Source organism: Hippocampus guttulatus, chromosome 7, assembly GCF_054856545.1.
Source record: "Hippocampus guttulatus isolate MCC_2025c chromosome 7, RoL_Hgut_1.0, whole genome shotgun sequence".
Classification (NCBI taxonomy): domain Eukaryota; kingdom Metazoa; phylum Chordata; class Actinopteri; order Syngnathiformes; family Syngnathidae; genus Hippocampus; species Hippocampus guttulatus.
In genome coordinates, this window is record NC_141267.1 from 10,542,154 (window position 1) to 10,564,739 (window position 22,586).

General features: G+C 42.7%; 1 protein-coding gene across 6 annotated transcripts; it reads right to left on the reverse strand.

Moving 5' to 3' along the window:
• Positions 1-159: 159 nt before the first annotated feature.
• On the reverse strand, positions 160-20,799 carry rubcn (rubicon autophagy regulator). Of its 6 annotated transcripts, XM_086116595.1 has the most exons (22): positions 20,351-20,798; positions 17,750-17,903; positions 16,229-16,312; positions 15,705-15,864; positions 15,470-15,576; positions 15,156-15,366; positions 13,492-13,917; positions 13,255-13,302; positions 12,748-12,843; positions 12,153-12,268; positions 11,832-12,030; positions 11,082-11,189; positions 10,393-10,467; positions 8,584-8,644; positions 7,459-7,591; positions 7,219-7,364; positions 7,018-7,082; positions 6,670-6,908; positions 5,817-5,878; positions 5,555-5,708; positions 4,542-4,635; positions 160-2,081 (listed from the first exon to the last, which is right to left on the reverse strand). In XM_086116595.1, the coding sequence occupies exons 1-22, from the start codon at positions 20,437-20,439 to the stop codon at positions 1,945-1,947; spliced, it is 2,964 nt and encodes a 987-aa protein (XP_085972721.1). In that variant the 5' UTR covers positions 20,440-20,798; the 3' UTR covers positions 160-1,944. The 6 variants fall into 6 exon arrangements, with proteins under 6 accessions (XP_085972721.1, XP_085972718.1, XP_085972717.1 ...); XM_086116592.1 differs by having other exon boundaries at positions 160-4,635; positions 8,584-8,641; positions 20,351-20,799; XM_086116591.1 differs by having other exon boundaries at positions 160-4,635; positions 20,351-20,799.
• Between the last annotated feature and the right edge of the window lie 1,787 nt (positions 20,800-22,586).

Genomic DNA, 22,586 nt, shown 5'->3' on the forward strand with positions numbered 1-22,586 from the left:
CACGGTTGGAGATCCTTGTGTTGCGCTTTCGGCCTTTACCTGAAATAATTCTGTGTGCGTGTGTGTCAGGAAGCTGTAGGTTATTACTATTAAATCTGATGCCTGTCAGACATTTTCAACATGTGCCATAAGTGCAGCAAACAAACACAAACCCGCATGAACAGTCTGGTCATTCTTTTATTGTCAATAAAATTATGCAACAATGATAAAATAACACAAATAACAATCATTGAAACAATTTAAATTTCAATACTTACAAAATAATTTCATCTGTAGGTCACATTCAATCAGACATACGAGAGTGGTAGGTGCTGAACCTACAGTATAAGCAGAAGAAGCTATCTGCTGGAAATTCATGTTAACTTTGTCTATGTGATGCTAGCAGACAGACTTCATTTTGGACGAATTGTACTTTGGTCTCTTTCAGGTGGGCCCACAAATAGGACCAAACAAGTCAGCGTGAGTTTGGAATGGTAAAAGATGGAGAAATTTTTTTTAGATATATGAATATTTTTTCCTCCATCTCTCTCTCTATATGTATATATATATATATATATATATATATATATATATATATGTACACACACACATAGTGAGGTGCCCATATTCATATTTTCTGTTATGGTTTTAAGTTGCGGAGAAACTGAAAATTTTGAAGAAATAATCCATTGAACAAAAAGGCCTTTTAGGCTTGGATTTGGAGTCAATTGATAGCATTGTGCATTTGGGATGGAGAGCATCTACGCTGTTGTGCACACCAGTGATGGGAGAGTGAAGATTAATGCTCAGATTAATACCAGAAACTAATCCCATAAGTGATATATATCCATACTCACTCCCACAAAAAAAAAAACACATCAGTGCAATAATCTGGAATTTCTCCAGGAATGTCGATTCAGTGGCATTCGGAGAAAAAGATAAGTGCTGATTAGGCTTGTGTAAACCTTTGTGCATAAAGTACAGCAGGTAGACATCCACGCTAAATCAAGTCGGTCCAATGATAAAACACACAATGCAAAATGTAATAAAACAATTTCCGAGCTTTGGCCACGCTGCTAGTGTTTGTTTGGACCTAGTTTTAACTCATTGCCTAATGATGTGATACTCCCCAAAACCTGCAAGGAGTGTCAGGCATTAAAAAAAAAAAAAAAAGATTGGGGGGGGTGCTGTCAGCATACCCACACGCTTTCAGCATATCCGTTTTAATGTATCTTTGTGCTAAACAAAAGGCTTACTGAGGCAGTCATGTCATCAGGAACACCCCACAAAGGATATTTCCTACTTCCAGGCAGTCGAGAATGCAGCAAAGTTCTGTCCAAAATTTTAGCCTTCCCGCGAGTTCTGTTGTGTTTGTACCGGTACCTTTTCTGCTGGCTTCTCCCCCATCTTTAGTAGCAAGCTCTACAGTTAGCCTGGCAAGGTAGTTCTGCCATTCTTTTTGGTCTTGAGGCACAGGTGTCTATGGACTATTAATTTTTTTTTAATTACACTTTATAACTTCTTTTAAAAAATAATTCATCAATTTTAAAAGAAAATCTCTAGTCCGAAATATGCTGAAAGCATGTAAAAGAAAGATTTGTCAGTTAAAAAAAAAAAAGAAGAAATATTAACCCTGGGTTATCAACTGCGTGCATGCTTTGCTGCAGAGGAAAACAATTAAGTGCTTATGAAACTAAACAATTGTGGCTGCACAACAGCTTGCCTTTCTAGTAGAAGAATTGCAACATCTCACCTGGCATGGCGGCACTCCTCCCAAATCTCCTTTTTCACATTGGACACTTTCTCCAGTGTTAAGTGCTCGAGTGAACGGTGCTCGTGACAAATAGCCGTTTGACAAAGCACATGGCCGGGGGATGGGGGGCGGGGGTTGAACGGGTGCAATGGAGGCAATACAATCAGTCACATTGTGCTCTTCTGCTGCTACTTGTCTTTGCGCTTTTCCCACTAAGTTCCACCGCCCTCATCCTCTTGTTGCTCCATGTTCCTGCGAGCCATCCTCTCTCGGCGCTCAGCCAGCCTCTGACAACGGGGGCAGTCCTTGGTTGCCCTGAAGCAGACGCGGTGGTAGCAAGCATGGCAGTCTGGGCGGGGAGGGGCGAGAAACATCATACAAAAACAAGTTAGATGTAATGCTGTCAAATAACATAACCGCAACGTCAAAGAGAGCAAACACGCAAAATAACCAGTCCGACTAGTTTTGCCTTGGAGGAACCGTGCCAGCCAATCAGAATGAGAGGCAGACTATAAAAGGTACAAAGGTGAGAAGCAGAGAGACAGAAGGGAATAGCAAGCGGGAAGGTGAATGTCGTCGACCGCACTTTGAACCAGTTCAGACACATTCATTCCATCCAACCGCGACGCGGCATAAACACAACTTCCACACTTTATGACCAACTATGAGGGACTGAGACAAAACAATGAGTAAAACATTCCAAAAGGTGTTTATTTCATGTTCACGTGGAATGAAACTCAAATAACAGCATGGAAATGTTAAAAGGTGGAAGGAAAAAAAATGACCACACGCACACGTGCAAATAAAAATAAACAAACTGGCTTCAATGTCACTGCAATTTGCATGATGGCGACCAAACACATGAATAGAATAAAAAGTGCAACATGCTGAGAAATGTTCCAAGTGAAATGCAGAACTGCCTGTACAAGCTGTCATTTTTCCACCTCTTCTGTGTCACCGTTTTGTTGTTGTTCTGGTCTTCCGACGCGGTCAGCTTTGACAAAGGTTACCTGTTTTTATAGGAATTGAATAAATTCAACAACTGACTCACTTCTCCTGCCCTGTCGTGTTGATAGTTGACGTTGTGGTTTCCATTTAAAAAGCAGGATGTCCGCAGAGCCTGAAAAAGCCTTAAATGCGATCTACCAAAATGAAGTCCTTAGTTCTACTGCTCTTACATTTGTTTTGAGGTCTTGGCTTCCTTAAACATGCAGCCACCCTAAAAAGGAACAGGCTGAAGGCAGACAGAGCAAAGCAAGAAAGACCAGGACACTGCAGCCTGAGTAAGCCCGACGTCTTCACCTCAAGCTATCCACCACCAAACAAGTGCCAAAAAAATAACCGTCCATAATCTTGCATTCACAAGCCACTTGACCAACAGTGAGAAAGTCCCCAAAAGCGCCAACGTGCTGAGAGTTGGAAGGAAGAAATGGAAAACTACCACATTGGGCAGAGGGAAGCTCAATCAGAAGAGAGTGACTGAATGTAGAGTGCGACCTTAAGAATTAAGATTTCAAAGAATTTTCAAGAATGTGTCAAATTGTGGCCTTGCTGAGAATCCAATTCTGTATCCCCCCCGCAAATAATTCCAAAAAGCCAACTCCATTTACCTTTCAGAAAACAGTTCAGAAAGATTCTGGTCCAACACAGAAAAAGCAAAGACAATAAATAAGAGAACCTTCAGCTTCTGCTTTCGTCAAATGTCCACAATGACTCTCGTTGCTGCTTCAGCAGCTCCATTGTCAGAAAATGGAACAGACACTTTACAAAACACCAATTCACCAAATAAAAATCGGTCACTTAAAATCTGGCCAAGGTAGGACGGTACATCACCACTCGAGTCTTATCATCCATGATCGTCGTCTTCATTGGCCCCCATCACCGTCCCTCCCTTGACATGACTGTCTGCCTCTCGTGATTCTGCGGGCTCGACGAGTCTTTCGAGCTCGCCAGTTCGTTTGGACGGGAGCCGAATCCACTTGCCCATCGTCCGTCACGCTTGGCTCTTGGGAGAAGGCGGCAGACTGTTTCAGCACGTTGGAGACGGCTAATTTCCCCGCTTTTCCCTCGCTCTCCTCCACAGCTTTCCACTCTCCCACCTCCACGGTGCCGCCTCCGGGCTCAGGCGATATTCTCTCAGGCTCTTCATGTTTTTCTTCCTGCGTTGCTTTTGTTTTGCCGTCCTTGGGGTCTCCTTTAGAGAAGGTCCTGCCGAGACGGCCAAACCATCTCTCTTTCCTCCCTTGACCCTCCACCGCTTCCTCTGAACTTTCCTGGCTGCTGCACGTCTCACTGTCACTGTCCGTCCTGTCATGCTTGGAGCGGCTCTGCTTCAGTCGCTCCAAGCGGAGAATTTTAAGTAAACTGATTCTTTTTGCATGACCCTCCTCGCCTTCCTCCCGCTTTGGCCTGTCTTTGCTGAAAACCACATCCCTCTCCTCACTTCCTTTCTCACCGTCCTTCTCAGACTCGCTCCCTGCCGTCACCTCCTGCGCCTCTTCAGTTCCGTGGTGCCAGGTAAAGGCTTTTGTTAATTTGCCAGGCGAGAAGTGGCGCAATAATCCCGCTTTTGCCTTTCTCGCCTGTATATTGTCTGTTGACTTCTCTTGGTCCCCGCTGTCGGTCTCCTCCTCCTCAACCGACTCCAAATCCTCCTCCCCGCCCTCCCCCTCGCGCCGGTCCTTGGAGAGGGCCCTCGCCAGCCTACGAGGTTTGGAGAGCTTCCAGTCTATCCAGATAACGGGAGCTGAGCTCCGGCGAGGGGGCACTCGTAGGCCGCCCAGGCCTGCTACCAGCAGAGAGGGCTCACCTTCGCAGCGCTGGCACTTGCTCAGTTGAAAGGGGAAGATGATGTCTTTCTCGTTGCCACAGAACTCGCACACGAAGCCCTTTGCCTGGCACAACTGGAGAAGATCAACACAGAGATAAGCAAGAGAATTCATACCGCACACCGCTGAGCAAAATGAAGCCCTTCCGATTACTTTGTGACAAGCGGTCATCGATTTAAGATGCTCTTAACTTCGTTTCAAGCCTCAACAAACTAGTATGCGTTGCAATGCCATTTGATCATATGTCACACAACCAGGGCTGTCACGACCAAATAATTTTAGAAGCAATTATTCTATCAATCAATCGGATAACATTTGAGTGTGCATTCAGGTGTGTACTACAAAAACATCTTGTGTCAAAAAGTAAATAAATAAATAACAACAATCAAGCAATATCACACGAGAGGGGCTTGAAGTTATACTCAGAAACATGTTTTTAAACTTCAAGCATATCATGCTGCTCAGCAGGAATAAAATGATTAACTCTGAGCTTGTGTTTTGTTTGTTCTTTGGCTTTGTATGACTTATTTGCAGCACTAATTCTCAAGGGAAAAAAATCAGCTTCAACATGAGAAGCCCACGAGAACATTGATGTGACAGAACGTTAGGCCCCTGTCTCCTTTATTGTAACTGTCTGGGTTAACTTGTCATTACGTTTGTGTGACAGATGTTCAATATTACATGACCAATTGCTATACACTTAAGAAAGATTTTACGGTGGTGACAGGAACAGAATATTTCTAATCCCGTGATTACATAACCTTGCAAGTGTCATTATTTTCCCTTACAAATACTAACTCCAGATTGCGCCATGAAGAGATCTAAATCGATACTCGAGGAAATCTGATACCCGATTTGGCATTGGGAAGACACGGACGGGGGCTGAAGAGAACAAAGTCAATAACGCCCGTTAAAATCAGTTATAGTGACAACAAATATTTCAAGTCAATAAATAAGCAGAAAGCGTTTGGAATAAAAACCAAGGCTCTCTTACCACGCAGCCCGCTACGTGCACAGTGCCGAGTTTTAGCAACTCCTTCATGCGGGGGGCCAGTTCTCCATTGCGCACAGACAAAAGGTCATTTAGGGAAAAAAGGTGCAGGTCCTCAGTCAGGTGACAGGGAAGGAAGTCAAACTGCTCAAGTACCCTGAGAGATGACAAGCATGAACTAATGACATTAGTATCGGTGTGACACCGGAAGTGATATTTTGTACACAGTGGACATGAGGGTGAATATCAAAAACACAAAGCTTACTCCTTTGAAAAGCGACATGTCCTGAAGAGAGTTTTCATATGAAACAGCTGCATTCTCAAAACCTAAAATAGAAGAATAAGAGGATTAAAAAAAAGATTTAACACAAAGCAGAGATGAACAAAGCTAATTTGCTTTAAATTGTGTTTTAACGACACAGTTGTCATCTGTCGTATTTAGAATTTAGAGGAAATAGGAATTTTATCAATTTTGGTAGAAGGTTATAACGTAACAAAATGCGGAAAAGGATTACCGGTGGGGCAGGAGACCAAGGCAAAGCAAATGTAGGAGCTTTAAACCGTCTACAATTTCTTGGATTTTTCACAAGAGGTACCAAAGATAACAACATCCCATGTTTAGGCTTCGTTCATGTCAACATATACCATATCTTGTCTGCAAAGCCACCAACAACAGAACAAACTACATTTGAGCAAGTGTGGCTTCCAAACCCTCCTGTTATCAACCAGTTGTCATGCTAGTTATCCGCTAACTTGTTTTCCAGGTTTTGTCATGTGACGTTGCGCAGAGTGGATACTTCCCAACTTACTGTATGAAATACAATATCTCCACATCCCATTTTATTCAATGACATTACACGACAGAACCTATTTTGTACATCACTTAGCCTCTTGGTGTTCACCACACAGCAGCAATGACATGTATAACGCCTTCTCAGCATCGTCTTAACTGCTGCCATGAATGGCATGAATGGTTTCATTCATTCTGGTTTCCCAACCTGGTAATCACGAGCCATGCAGATTCCATGACACAATTAGCGTCTTCCTCACTCGCTGCTGTTTGTGTCACATTTTGAACTTGTTGTGAAGAGGATTTCCATGACATTATAATGGCTCACCCTGACAGACTCCAGAGCCTTAACTTTCTTGTAAAGGCCACTGTTGATATCATTTGGATTGAAGAGGGGGTCTCCAGCAATCTTGGTCAGCAAGTCACGGGCAAAGTTGCTCACGTAGTATTTGCTGAAGTCCCACTTCATCAGAATTCGACCGGGAACCACTACTTGCGCATTCTCATGGCAGCACTGGCAGAAGTAACGACCAAGGTACTCGCAGTAACGCAGTCTCTTAATGTAGTCTGTGCCACAAAAGATGAAAGGGTCGTTATAGAAATGTGTCAGCATGGCTTTTGTACCAATGATAAAAGGCGTCATAAGCGTTGAAAGAGCTGTGGGAGCATGTTGCACCTGGGTCAATGCGAGTACCGCAGCCGGCACAGCGGTAATTCTGTTTTGCCACAACGATCTTCCTCCTGATTGAAGAAACATGAAATCAGTTCAGTTTTCTTATTGAACAACAAGCAGAAAATGTGTTTCCTTTATTATGAAGGCAGTGACAAAGAACGCAAAATGTAGACAAAACAAAAGAAAACGATGGTGCTCACGTACTTGGGTGGAGGGTGAATATTGAAGATGATTTGTGGTCGGGGCGGTGCCCACTCCAGGTTTCCTCGTACTCGAATCCTTAGTTTATAGATGTCTGCATGCTCTCCGTCATCAGGAGAAATGGGAAGAGAATCCGGGATGGGCAGCAGCTGACAAAGGGCCGACAAATCGAGTTATGACTTTAGTTGCAGCGGCAGCAACGTTGTAGTGTGCAAAGGGCACCGCATGAGCAGGAAGACATACTTTCTGTGGCGCGTCATGTTCTGGAACCAGCCAGTCAAGCTCAGAGGCGGCAGGCAGCTGCATGCCTTCAAACTGTCTGAGCAAACCCATGGCGACCGACTCGGCTGAGTTGGATTGAAGGAAGGAGGTGCAACTGAAGGACAATCACAGAATTGATGCAGGAACAAATGAATAAATTACGACGCACTAGGAGCAGTGCGCCGATACAAATACCACTTCCGAAGAATTTACTTATGTGTTTATTACTTTCTGTACGGTGTTTAACTCATTCAGTACCAGCCAATTCTGGACCAAGTCTGAAAAAACGTTTAAAAACGTCTTTGGGAGTGAATGAGTTAAGATGACTATGCTTAAATTGACACACATTACAACAGCACGGTTGCAAAGATGTGTTTTGTTCATTTGTCTGACAATGTGTCATTTAATCTGGTAACGTAGTCCGACAGAGCTTAATCAGTGGTTTCTTTTTATTAATGACTAAATCAGCAACTGATGATAAAATCCATTGCCGACACTTTTTATTAGAAAGTTTTATCGATTTACTGTGACAGCCATAGTGATGAAACTTTTACGTCTTGCTCTCTCGTGTTCAGACTGAGACACAACTTAACTAAAAAGCCTCGTGTTGAAGTCTATTTAAAGGACATCCAGTTGGATGTAAAAATGTCAGTCATGAGTCAGTGTTATTCTAAAGTGCTATATTTGAGTGAAACGCACCATTTTCATGGTTCGGAACAATATTTGATTTCAACAAAACATGTTCATCACCATTGCAAGACATAATGGTAAAAGTAAGTATTCCAACTCATCCTCTGTCACAAAAAAAGTGGAATTGGCGCTTTCCTATTAAACAGATGATTTAACTTGCCACGCATCATTATTAGGTACGCCTGCACAAGCTAATGAGGTCCAATGCAAGAACTGCATCAAAAATTCAGAATGTTCACTTGTCATCAGAGACAGTAATTTAATAGTATGTTTATCAATGTACTTTGCAATGCTGTACAACTAAACTGTGTTAGGGCATTTAGATTGGGGTTACATTGTGGATTTTGTTAAATTGTGCATGTGAACCAAAATATCGAGTGAGCTACAACAATGTAAAGCAAAACATTTTTCACTTACATGGACTCTGAGCTCAGAAAAGACTTGTTGCTGGAGCTGACGCTGCGCTTTATGTCTGCTTCTGGAACATTACAAATGAGAACTCATTGGGGTTCATGTCATATCAGGAGAACAAACCTTGCTATACTATAAAGGTATCTGCAAGTACTCAGTGGATGATATTTCGCCACGTATCGCACATAACACTACTTATTACTAGAGCTAAGCAGCACAGTGTTTTTAAAATACATTTTTAAAATCAAAACTGAGGATTGTGTATTATTTGGCAAAGCAGAAGATCACCAACAATAATTAGGATTAAACAGGGCTGTGAAATGAAGAAGAAAAAATTCGAGGAAAGTTAAGGGGGCCTGCGTTAAGGTTTTGTCAGATTTGCCGAGTTGCAGTCAAAACACGTTCTACGCTGAGCTGGCGTAAAACTCCGCGTGACCAGCTGTATTGAGCCGCGGTGTAGGAAGCATGGTCGCCGCGCAAGGCTATTAAAGCCAAGTAGACCCCTACCCCTAACCCCCAATGATTTTTAATGTAAAAATAGAGGTTTTGTGAAAATCCTATTTTTAACAACAGAATCCGCTCCAGCGGAGATTTCACAGCCCTGATTAAATGATGTAATTAGTTATTTCAACTAAGAAAAACGTTACAAATTAGTTATTAGAATTAAGACATACAGGACAGGGAATCCTCAGTTTGCGAAGGGTTGAAAGAGTCCAGAGTCATGTGGCACAAGAAGGAGCGCTCAGTTATAGCTGTACTTATATGTTGTGATTTCGATTTGTTTTTAATATTTTTATGGCCACCCATTCGTCCATTTTCTAATCTGTTTATCTTCCTGAGGGTCGGGGGCGTGCTGGAGCCGATCCCAGCTGTCTTCGAGCAGTAGGCGGGGTACCCCCTGAACTGGTTGCCAGCTAATCACAGTTCACACACAGGCGAACAAACATGCACGCTCACAATCACACCTAGGAGCAATTTAGAGCGTTCCACCAACCTGCAATGCACGTTTTTGGAATATGGGACGAAACCGGAGTACCCAGAGAACACACACGCAGGCACGGGGGAGAACATGCAAACTTCACGCAGGAATGCCAGAGTCAGAGTCCGAATCGAACCCTGAACCCCTGTACTGTGAGGTCACGGTACCACCCTGTTTATGGCCAGTTTCCTGTTAATTATGACTTGACTCGAGCGTTAGCACAATGAAGTGATATACCGCGGCCCATTCTGATTTGCTTTCAAACTTTGCACCACAGAACAGAACTTCATCGCAAACCGAGGATCCCTTGTACTGGTTTCTTTTTCTGAAGTGCTACTAAAAGGGTCACTAAAATCTCCATTTCACTGTTGTCACTCAAAGCAAAAAGCAGTTCGAATTCAGGTGGATAAAAGGAAGGAATGGTAATGTCTGCGACTAAAAGTATGACAGCTACTGAAAGCACGACAAAGAAAATGAGGACACACAAGAGGATTGATGGCAGCTATACAGATGGGTCTAACTAACCAGTCCCCCCCACAGACATCAACACCGTCCAAAAACACCACAGTACTGACCAACAATCACCGGCACTAAACCTTGCCATCTTGACTCCAAATTGAAAAGAGACATCTCTTTGCATTCCTCTGTGGCACAAAACATGCAACATGACCACAAAAGCAGATTTGACTTTGATTTGACTCAGACAATTGTTCATATCTTTGACGTAAGCGATGGGAACCAGTTCATCAGGACAGCCTATGAGACAGAATTTCTCAGTTTGGAGTCAAGAAGCGCGTTTCCTTTTCGGAGGAACCCTCTGAACAGCCAGCAGATACCTGAGAAGAGGGAGGCAAGCGACAAGGAGAGGCCGTTCTGAGACACCGCCAGCATGGACTGACCCTCACAGCCATCTGAGAGACAAAAACTAACACTCAGCACCGCCGTCACGACACAGCACCAACATTTCAAACACAGACAAACATCGCTTACACTGCATGCAAAGACACGCACACACGTACATTGTCATCCAGGCCCCAAGACGCACAAAATATGAAGCACATGTCACAAGACTACATCATACAAAAGACTCATACATGCACACAAGAAGTCACCCGCGCGTGCTGTTTACAAGCAAAACAAAGTTTACAAGCAAAACAAAGCAAGTCCATACATATACATGACGTGCTTGAAACTCGGAACGCCAAACAACATCATTAGCAATCTCCAAATTACACATCAGAACCCAAAATGTGATTCTTATTCAGAGCAAAATACACATCATAAAATGCAATTTTTTTGCATCATTTTAATAGCCCAATAATTCCTAGATAGGGACTGGTAAAACATTACAAAAACCAGAAACGCTTCAACTCAGCTATTCTGCAACCTTGACATTTATGTGCGGTCAGTGTATAACGGTGACAGGTTTAGTTAGCAGAATGAAGACAATGCGATGACGTGGTTATTTATGAATGTGGACCCAGAGCTTCCCTCTTCATTGAGTCAATTCCGTCCATCTTCGTACCTCGTAATTCACATTCCTCCACCTCCTCTGCAGAGTCAGAATCGGATAGGCCGTGATGGGAGTCCTGGGAGCTCCTCCGTGAACCGCTGCTATCAGTTGAATGGAAAACTGAAAAACCAACAGAAGTAGATTGATATGCAGTACATGAATCCAGTGGACCCCTGCATACCGGCGGTTCGGCAAACGCGGATTCACCTGATTGCGGATTGTTTTTAAATATTTGTATTTATATATTTATGTGTGTGTGGGGGGGGGGGGGGGGGGGGATAGCCAACCTGGTTTTCATGGAAATCACTTATTGGAAGTATATCCCCACTTATTTTTTTAAAAAAAAGGAATAATTCCCAATATAATTATAAACACCGGGAATTCTTCACAATTCACAACTTTTCACTCTCACCCAAACCCCCATGAATAGTGGGGGTCCGCTTTATTACACTTAAGTGGCAGAGTTGCGGTCTTGTACTACATCTGATAACTGAACAGAATGTAATCGGGTCAATGCCACAAATGTCCTATATACGTAAATAAAAACCTTAAATGTAAAATTTTATGGATGAACTATAACAACAGAGCAGGTTCTGACTGGATGAACAGAAATTCCCAGACGCTCGCAGGGCGGGCAAAGGGAGGCAAATACCAACACCCCACACCCCCATTCTCAGTGACTGTACAAGTTGCGGCTGTACGTGGCAATACATTTGCCACTCTTCATTTTGCACAAATGGGTGAAGTTTAACAGCAGCTTACAGTGCTGTGAGGTCGTGCAGGGCGGCGGGCGGCTGCGACGGATCTGCTGCCTTCGCAAGCGGATCTTCTGCTTGAGCTGCTGAATCTCAGAGTCACTGTCTCCTTCTTCCTCACCCTCCTCCTGCTGACGCCGCAGGTTGTACTTCATCAGCTCGATGGCTGCGATCAGGGACTCCGAGATGCTGAAGTGAGCGTTCTCCTGCAAAACGAAAAAAGAAATCAAAGCCTGTTTTAAGAGCTGACCGCTTTTTTTATCTGCTCTACATTAAGTGTCAACTCCAACATGATGAGTTAAGCATCAAGGGCTTTTTAATTGAGCACCTTTTCAAGGTCAGCACAGCTGCCAAAGTCCTGCTCTGACAGGTAGCTGATGAGGCTCTGGCCTTTTGATGGCTTCCTGAACAAACCATCTGGTGTCCTGCTGTACTGGGACCCATCTGAAGCAAAAAGAACAAAAATGTACTTAAAAACAGAATGCCATCAAACCAGAAGATAAAAACACATTGCAGCAAAAGATGTTGCCTTATCTGCATGTGAAGACCTGGGCTTCAGCTGTGGTCAACAGCAGTTACTGCGCGGGTATGTTCGGATTCGTTTGGTTTATGTATTCTACTGTTCTCCCAGAGTTCAATAAATGGCAGTAAAGTGCATTGGCGACCGTGGCTCTCTGTTCTGAGAGGTAAGCGGTATTTCAACTCTACAAACTATTGTTTAAAAATGAACGAAACAGCAGGCGTAAGAACTATGAATCTGCAATATAGCGGGGGAGCACTCAGTGAAATGAATTGTTCAGCATGCCTGCCAGCAAAGTCCAACATTGATTGTAGCTCTATTAAAAACAACATTTCATAACATCCTCGTTCTTTGATACAAGCTGAGCAAGATACGCTGTGTCAGGCAGGATATCTAAACTTACAAGAGTCCGTGTAAAGGGAAGTGGGCGTGCTGGTGTCACTGGGCTGAAGTGAGAAAGGGCTGTACTCCTTACTGCAGCGGTCTTCGCTCCCCGTTTCTGGGGGATAAAGCATCCATATTGAGTGCCGCAGACTTTCATCATCTACGCCACAACATTCATAAAGATAGAAAAATAAAATGGATTTTTAAGTGAAGTTTTTTGTTTGCATGCAGAGACAAAATTATGGCTGCTGAGATTTGATGACTTCCATTAAATACACTGTCGTCCAGATCACAAGGGCTGAAATAACATGACCTTCGCTTTAGAGCTTCACTTTGAAGTATGACTGATAGTGTGACCGCGACACAACAGCAAAGAAGGTGCACATGACGGTCTCAAAAGGAACAATCTTGACACAGAAATGGAATGTGATATAGGGGATGAGCAATGTTCATCCACATGCGGTGGAAAAAGAAAGAAGGGTGGAAGGATTCAAGTGATGGAGTACAGTGGAACTGCACTGACAACCTGCTACCGGATCCTCTATTATTATGGTGATTTTCCGGTGGGCCCCTCCTTCTCGCAAACAGTGGAAAAAGAAGAAAAGTACAAAGACAGCATGTTACCTCAACCAAGGGAAACCAGTGGGAGCAGAGAGAATACTGTCAAGAGGTTTTAGGATTGAGAAAAGGTTACGGTAGTCAATTAGTCATTCCTTAAAAAAATTTTTTAGCTTTCTCTTGGCTGACTCCAGTTCATACTGACCTTTCCTGAGTTTTTGGACAATCCCCGTGTCAGAAAACGAGCGGGTGTGTCCTCGGGACCCTTTGACTAGCTCTCTCTGGCCCTCTGAAAAAGACGAGCGCCTGAGTGGAGGAAGAGCCAGAGAATTCGGCTGCAGGGATTGGTCTTTGCTCTCGCTGAGCTCGCTGCTGTGCGTGGAGCTTTGGGTGCTGCGGCGACTGCGTTGACCCAGGTTGCCGATGGCCAGGTACTCTGGACCGTCGTCATATTCGCCGTCACCAGAATCTCCTGTGTCGGGTTGTGGGGAGGTGAGCGAGGGAGACGCTAAAAGAAAGATGGAGGGTACGGATGCTTGTCCAGGAGGGGGTGTCACACCCCGCTCGCTCTCTTCCGGCCTGGTCAAACACACCCCGGGAGGACCTCGGCTGCTGGCTCGTGAGGTAGTATCTGTAACAGAACACAGACGATGCAGACATGAAGTCACAAGCCTTTCTATAAATTGCAAGAAAAACACACAAAAAAAAACATGAGAACAGTGTTCACCCCATTTTTGCAATTTGCCTATTAATTGTGGAACCTATGCTGTGTTATTCAGAGGAAAATTCAGATATTTTACGATGTTGTGCTCAGGTCAAAGTTATATTGAATATCGTGTGTATTTAACCAAGCAGATTTTGATTTTAATGAAACCCGCTGTACTTGTTGATGGTGATGGTACAACACTAAATCTCAAATTTTAGGTCGATCGGAGAAGGGGTTTGGGAGCGCCGGCCCACCAAACTTTAATTATTTTGTCAAAAAGGGGTGTGGATTCCAAATCTGCAAGAATTTAGAAGATTTGTGCATATTTTAGTCACTCGACCTTTTGACTGAGAGTTTCACCCTGGGGATCACATGACCTTAACCACATTTTTCAAGAACGTAATCTCAAACATTTCCTCTAAAACAAAGAAGTTACAGAAATGTTCATTTATTTTTTTTTCTGTTTCACGGCAAGAAAGGAGTCAAATTTTCCCTACCCTCAGATGTGCAATGAATTTTCATTTGGTATTCATTGAAAGTTGAATATTCATTGTGGGTATGGATACTTTGACTCCTTGTTGCTGCTAAACAAAAAATGCATCTCTGAAACCTTTTGATGTTTAAGAGAACATGTCAGAGATTACATTTTATGATTTTTTTGGTTAAGGTCAGATGATCCACAAGGTCAATTTCAAGGTGAAATTCAGTGTCTAATGGTCAATTTGCTAAAATTTAAACCGTTCTTCTAAATGAATGCAGATTTGGACTCCTTGTTGAATTCCCTTTCCAACAACCCCTGTTTTGTGAAGATTGAACCAGTAGTTACTGAGATGTTTGTCTTCGAAGGATGGTAGTCATGGCCCTTTTTGTAAAGCTAATTAAAATTTGGTGGGCCATTGCTTGCAAACCCCTCCTTCAACTTACCTAAAATTTGAGATTTAGTTTTGTGCTATCACCATCAAGTTGCATTATAATTAAAATCCACTAGGTTAAATGTGTCAGTTTTTTGGGGGTGTGATTTGGCATGGAATGACCCATAGCATGCAAAGAAAAATCCTGATTCAGAAAGGAAACTCACTGTTCCCTAAATAAATCCATAATTGACGCATTCTGGTTGACCACCAGGTTGCAATGCTTATTGTGATTTAGCAATCTTTCCTCACTTGTGCTGATGCTGGCTCCTATCAAGTTGCCGCTGGTGTTGGTTGCAGCCACATCTCTGAGGGAGCAGTTAGATGTGGTAAGCCTGCGGTTTAAAGACTCTCTTTTGGGTGTCGAGTCAGCGCTTCTCCAGGGCCCACCAGCGCCGGGCAACACACACAGGCTCTGGCTCTTCAACAGGCCGAGGCACGGAGGGTTCTTGAGAGGGGACAGCTGCAGGATGGAAACGTGAACAGGTTAGAGCAAGGATACGTAATCAATGAAAGGTCATGTGAAATCATCACTCCGAGCCTATCAAAATGAAAATCAGACCTACCCCCACTGTGTCTATTTGAGCCAACAGTTTGGGGTTATTTTGTTCCACAGCTTCAAGACACTGGAACATGGCGTTGACGTGTGATTCGCTGAGCAGGAAGGCATCTTCTAAAAAAATTGTAAAAAATAAAAAAACATGAATGAATGAATTGAACAAACAAATGTTTACAGAGGGATAGAGAAAATAAGTGACGATGGTATATCCTAAAGGCAATTGCATGAATGAATTTCTTTACCATTGTAGTATTTTATTGCATGTCCCTGACGCCTGAGCAGAGGTTTCAGCTGAGCCGACAGCATGTGGACTTGCAAGCTGTAAAGCAACCAGCGCTCGGCTTTGTAGCTTTCACCGGCACTCTGCACCCTGCTGCTCAGTACCGGCTCCAGCTGACTGAACTATGGACGGACGAGAAGAAGCGACAGTGAGACAACAATTCAAATAACCACCAACTGTGGCAATTTTCTTCACTCATATGATAAATCAGTCAAACATCATAGTTTGCTGTTCATGTCTCGGCTATCTTATTTAGCTATGTGAAGGAGAAGAAGGTACATGTGCCGCCTACAGCCACTGGAGAGAGATAGCATTTTTAAAATGAAAATAATTTAAATTGACAATTAGAACAAATAGGAATTTCATACATGATATGAAATTCATGATAAGAAATTCGTATAAAAGTATACAATTCTTCTATTGCTGAATCGACTTGAATGCCTGCATTAGATAGTGTGCCAAATGAGTGTAAGTATCATCATGTACCTGTTCAACATGTGAGGCAAGGTGAGGGCTGATGTGACGAACACACCAGACAAATGGCCAGTAGTCTCTTTGCTTGTAGTACACCTGCAACCCCCGCCCCCACAAAAAAAGCTAGTCTAAGTCATTTATGCATACATGTAACCAACAATATAGTCAACTTGGATTTTAAAAAATTAAAATAATAATACATTTAAATGACAACGTGCATTCAAAACTGGAGGGCACATAACTGTCCTTGTGTTCAGTTTGCTATCATGAAAGATCTTTCTGTGTTTTCGGTCAACACGCGCATGCACTAAAGAGATTCATTTTCTTGAAAGCCTGTGACATTGTAATACAGTGATCCCTCGGTACTTCGCGGTTCGTTTACCGCGGGTTCAGTGCATCGCAGATTTTTTCAAACATATTAAAGAAAAATTAATTTTATTTTTTACATATACATGGAGTACAGTACTGTATATGTTGCTCTATGTGACTCGCTGTTGTTTTGCAGCTTCTCGCGGACCGTTTGCGGACTTTAAAATTTTTTTTTAACCTGTTTATGTAAATCGGACGCTACTTCGCGGATTTTCGTTTATCGCGGGTGGTTTTGGTCCCCATTAACCGCGATAAACGAGGGATTACTGTATTGTATCAGGTTGAACTGGTTTCAGTAGCAAATATTGATATAATCATGACAGTTTGAAAGTGGGAGTACTGTACTATCATGATAAAAATTCAATTTCTCTAGAAATGGAGAGTAAATGTCATTTCATGTCCAAACATCTTCGGCTAATTCATACATAATATACTTTTTTCTTTGTCTTTTTTTGTGGTTTCAAAGAAAAGTTGCCGTGATGGAAAAGAGGAGAAATATAATAACCACTGAGCCAGAATTCAAACTAACTGTATTGTACTCATGAGTAACATACATCTCTTTCCAGGATTCTCGGGACAATGTGGCGAAAGCGACAATAATAAAAGAAGAATGGAATGTGCACCGCAAAGTGGAGTATGTCGAATCTTCAAATGAAAAGACTCACTTGCCAGGAAGAATAAAATTCAGTTACATTTAAATTGTCATGGTCAACTTATTTCTACACTTATATGACAGTATGACAATCCCCTCTCTTCCCTCACTTGCGGATTCAATTCACACATACAGCATGATGTGTCATCCAAGGCTGAGTAATTTTACTTCGGCTTATTTTCCAGTGAGAAACTTATCATACTTTATCCTTAAATTGCATTTACTTATTAAACAGTTAAAACCTTCCCTGTGTACTTAATAAATGTTTTTTGATGACCTACAAGGATGTACTTTCGGACGCTTTTTGGGGGCGTTTGTTTGTTTGATGCTCAGCATCAAAAATAAAATTAAGTGCCTGATTACACACAATGTATGCATAAAGAAAAGCACTAATCGTAGTGTCAGAGGTTAGAATATTACCCAGGGAAACTGAGCTCACTTGGCTGCATTTCAAACTAAAATGAATCTGTTGTCAATTTGGTTGCAACAATAAATTGGTCTGAGTATCTGACCTGCTCATTCTTCAGTCCGTGACTGAGAATGTTGTTCATGTCCTTGTGCAGGCGCTGCAGGCCGCCGTAGCGGGACCAAACATTGGGGTTGTTTGTGGACAGGAGGCCCTCCACGGTGGTCTTCAGGCTGGACAACAACTTCCAGAGCTCCCGCCTGGCGCGAAGGTCATACGGAGCAGAATAAAAACATGAGGGGAGGACGTTTAGGAATGAGGAAGTACGGAGAAGTGCTGCAGAGTTATGACTGAATTACTCAAGTCGGCTAAAATACATTTCCAGGGATTGAGTGTTCAGTTCCAGTAAGTGTACTTCAGCAACAGAGTCAAAGTGCTGACAGCTAATAAATGAGAGACAAAACATCCCTAGTTTATCTTGTCATAGATAAATCCCTTTTCACAGAGGATCCTCAAAAGTAGAGTTTTAACCCCGCGTCAAATGCCACAAAAGTTGTACAATCTGGTTAATATGAACAATTTGATTAAGATCAGTGCTAGACATAAAATAATTTTATCAAACATAGATAACATGTTGCTGAAGCATAATGCAGTAGTTTTGCTTCATTTTAGTTTTGTGACACAGTTGTTGTTAACTAAATGTGGAAACATTACCTCAAACATTGTAGCGTTAAAACAAGCACAATGCATGACCTCATGTTGTGATGTCAAGTGTCGTCGATGCATTGCGCATGCAGAGGAACACTCAGAAATACAATATGGGTGCATTGTCCTTAGGATGGTATGTGCTATTCCAAACATTAACTGACTCCCCAGAACTATTCTGTATCTTTAGCTTGACGTCACATCTGGGGAATGCTGAGGCGCCAGAAATGTCAATTAAAAAATGACTTTCTTGAAGCCATTAAGCACCTACTCCTATCTACAAAGGACTTCCTCCCGTGTGCCTCAAGTCAGCAGACAGGAAGGCTGCTGAGAAGCTGCCACTAAATCATTGCAACAATTAAATGTCTTATCAGGAGAACGAGCAACTGATAGCAAATTCTTTGAGGGTCAGCTAATAAACACGGGTCATGTGGCTTCAGCTGCCATGTGGCGTGTTCTTTAACAGTCATGAAATATGCTACGGGGAGTGGAGGATCCAATATGAACTCACAAGAGCTCCTTGGTTGTGTGACTGCACTCTACCAAGTGACAATAAATTTAATCACGTCTTAAAGCCACTGCTAACTCGTGGAGTGTGAGTGCATGTGTGTGTGTGCAAGTGTTCTTTGTTGACAATCACATGTGTGTTCCTTGCTAACAAACGTGTGCCGGAGTTCTTTGTTTACAATCTTTTGAAGTGTAACCAACAATGTATATGGTCTAGCCAAGTCCTAAACACTGAACTTTTCTAAACACCAAATAAAGAACTAAATGTCTGACAAGAGTTCAATTGGAGGTGTCAATTAATCAATTAATCGACAACTCATTGATGAGTAGTCAATTAATCAATTAAATGACAACTCATCGATGAGTAAATTATTTGAATCCCCTGATTTCAGCCTCTCAACAGTAATTATTCAATGACCAAACCAATAACTGAATTAGTTTCAAAAAGGTTGTTGAGTACAACATCAAGGCCAAGTCCACACAAAAGCATGGTTTGGGGTTAGCTTAGTTGCTGGCTGCTCGACTGCAGTGTGTCAACATGAAGAAGCAGGTGAATGAAAGAAGTGTCCACATACCCCAAAAATTTAGTCCTTTGAAATTTGAAAATTACAAATTACTATGCTGCGATCTTGACTTTAATTAGATTCATTGTTCAGCCCTATAGAACCTGTCCTTCATAATTCACTGAAAATCATCATTTACTCTTTCTGTGCTTAGGCCAAAGTAAGATCAGTATCAGTTTGGCACTACGTAGTGGGACTTATTTTTGTTGAAGTGTTTTGGTTTTTTGTTTTCATGAAATCCTGTTTTGTTGGCCGTTTTTGAATGCACCTTGTTCACCTTGATTTACTTCATATCTTACAGGAAGTAATTCTGTATTATACACTGTATTGCTTAAAACCAAACATTATCGGTATTGTAGTTTACTTACCGTTTTACATGTGATTCTTTTCTATTTATATCAGTGTTTTTCATAAAAACATTGAGTGTAATTACATTTTACTACTGTATCAGCTTCGGTTAGGGTGCGTTCCGACCTACGTATCAAGTTTCAGACCAAAGCAACAGCACCAGAAAACAAGTCCGTGACCTGTGTGTTTGTGTGACCACCACTCGCTACCAGACAGGCCTGACTAGTTAAATTCCAAGCGACTGTACACACCAGTTTCTGATAAAACACAAAGGTGAAAGTTCTCGCTTCCAGTGCACTCTGCTCCACCACGCGCGCACACACGACAACCATGCACAGTTAAAAATGAATCTCGTTTGGCAACTTGAGAACTGTCATCACGATTGACAGCTAGTTAGCCTAGCTACTGAGCCAGGCGTTAGCTTTAACAGTTTAGCTGGCTGACAATCATACATATGAACGCACAATGTTGTCACGTCGCAAATATATCCGTCGTGCAAAACATTTTTATTACTTGCGCGTTTAAAACGTCAGACGAGGACCCATCCGGAGAGCCCGACACACTCCCGGCCGGCTGTCACTCACCTGCGCTCCGCCGCCTCACCGTCAGACGTTATCTCCATGTCTTGGCTGGAATCGAGTGCAGAAAGATAACTGGAATTGCTGAATGTCATATCAGCAGCATGTTAGATTCTCAAAAATACGCATTAGTTTGCAATTGGCTACCATCTCAAGCCCGCCTGCCCGAGCCCTGAATCGAAACAGTGGAGGAAGCCACGTGACCTGCTAGCAGCTGCCAGTGGGCGGAGGTGCCTCGATAACGCTGCATCCTTTGGCCTTAATCTTACTTTTACCTGTGCGTAAACTTATATCATCCGTCTTTGGTGCTATTGTAGAAGCTAGCATGTGCTATCATTGCCCTACGCTGTCTATTCTAGAATAAACGAGCGGCGAAAAGGGAACAAAATGAGTACACTATTGCTTGATTTCCATCGGTCAACGGTGTCCCCTGCTGTTCGTTTCCGATAGCGCACCGTAAATATTGGTCCAAGATGGCGACTGAAGTACGCATGCGCGGGAATGATTTGGAGCCAACCTGTTCGATCCTGTTACTAAAAGAATGACAACCTATATTTCTGACCACAAGATAGCGCCATTTACAGTCTGTTGTGGCGCTAGCACACTCGTAATCAGTAACAAGTTTCTCATAACCCAAAACAGAATTATGTTTCTATGAATGCATTATTTTCAAAGTCATTGGTTGTGTAATTTTTAAATAGTAAATTACTTTGTGGGTTCAAAAGTACGTATTTAAAACCGATTACTTAAATACAAGCAATACTATTACAACAACAAAATAAATACACATTATTAAATATATCCATCAATTCCATTTTTTGATCCGTTTTATCCTGAACCGGTTGCCAGCCAATCACAGGGCACACAGAGACGTACAACCATCCACGCTCACACTCACACCTAGAGACATTTTAGAGTGTTCAATAAGCCTGCCATGCATGTTTTTGGAATGTGCGAGGAAACGGAATATCCGGAGAAAACCCACGCAGGCCCGGGGAGAACATGCAAACTCCACACAGGATCGAACCCACAACCTCTGCACTGTGAGGCCGACGCGCTAACCAATGGACCACCAGTCCGCCATTATTAACTATATTGCAATCAAATATATAAAACCAATAGCATTACAATACAAGCCTGCTACTACTTTAATGAGTGTACCTGGTGTTAGTTACATCACACCAATTCACTGTCTGTGACCTGAAAAAATATCAGTCATGTTGTCACTAGACAACCACTGGGTTAGTGGTTAGTACATATACCTCACAGTTGTGAGGTTCAGGGTTTGAGTCTAGGTTCTGTGTTGAGTTTACATGTTCTCACGTGGTTATACCTCGGGTTCTGGATGGAAATGCCATCAATTGCTTCCGGCCCCACATCGACCTCTTTTTGGTGAGCGTGTTTTAGCCACCAAGGGGTAGTACAGGGTGACCCAAAAAAAACGGGCCCCAACTCTAATTAGGCCCCGTTTCTTAGTGTTTTGTCCGAATGAAATGAAACTTTGGCCATAACTAGTTTATTATATTCAAAACATCACATCAAAACACGGGGGTCTTTGGCCTTTTTTTCTCCGTTCTACAGCATATGTTCTAGATGGCCTCCATTTAGCTCCGTGCATTTCTTGAGGCGCAGCACGAAGTTGTCCAAGACGTTCTTACGAACTGAATTGGTAATGGCTCTCATCTCCTCCCTGATGGCTTTCTTGAGTTCCGTGATGGTTCTGGGTTTCCCTGCGTAGACTCTGTCCTTAAGATAGCCCCAAAGAAAAAAATCTGGGGGGCTTAGGTCCGGGCTATGGGGTGCCCACTCAAAATCAGTCTTGAGACTGATCACTCGGCCTCAGAAGTTCTCTTTCAGCCAATCTCGGGAGAGGTATGAGGTGTGAGAACTCACTGGCAGCTTTGAGGTTCTCCACGGTCCCATACTTCTCAAAGTGGTCCACCCAGTTCTGAATTCTGCTTTTGGATGGAGCCTTTTCACATTCGAACTGACGCATGAAACTGTCCTGGGTTTTCTTAAACGAGCCTGTCTTGTAGTAAAATTTAACACAGTGTATTCTTTGTCCCAGCTCCCACTGGGGTCTTGGTGTACTCACGGTCGTTGATTCTGCCATCTCCTGTAAAATAAGGGCAATCGGTGAATAAATAAATGAGATATCACATAAAGTGTACACGGGACCGTTTTTTTTTGGGTCACCCTGTATAATACAGATATGGGAGGAGATAAAGATTTATCCCTCACC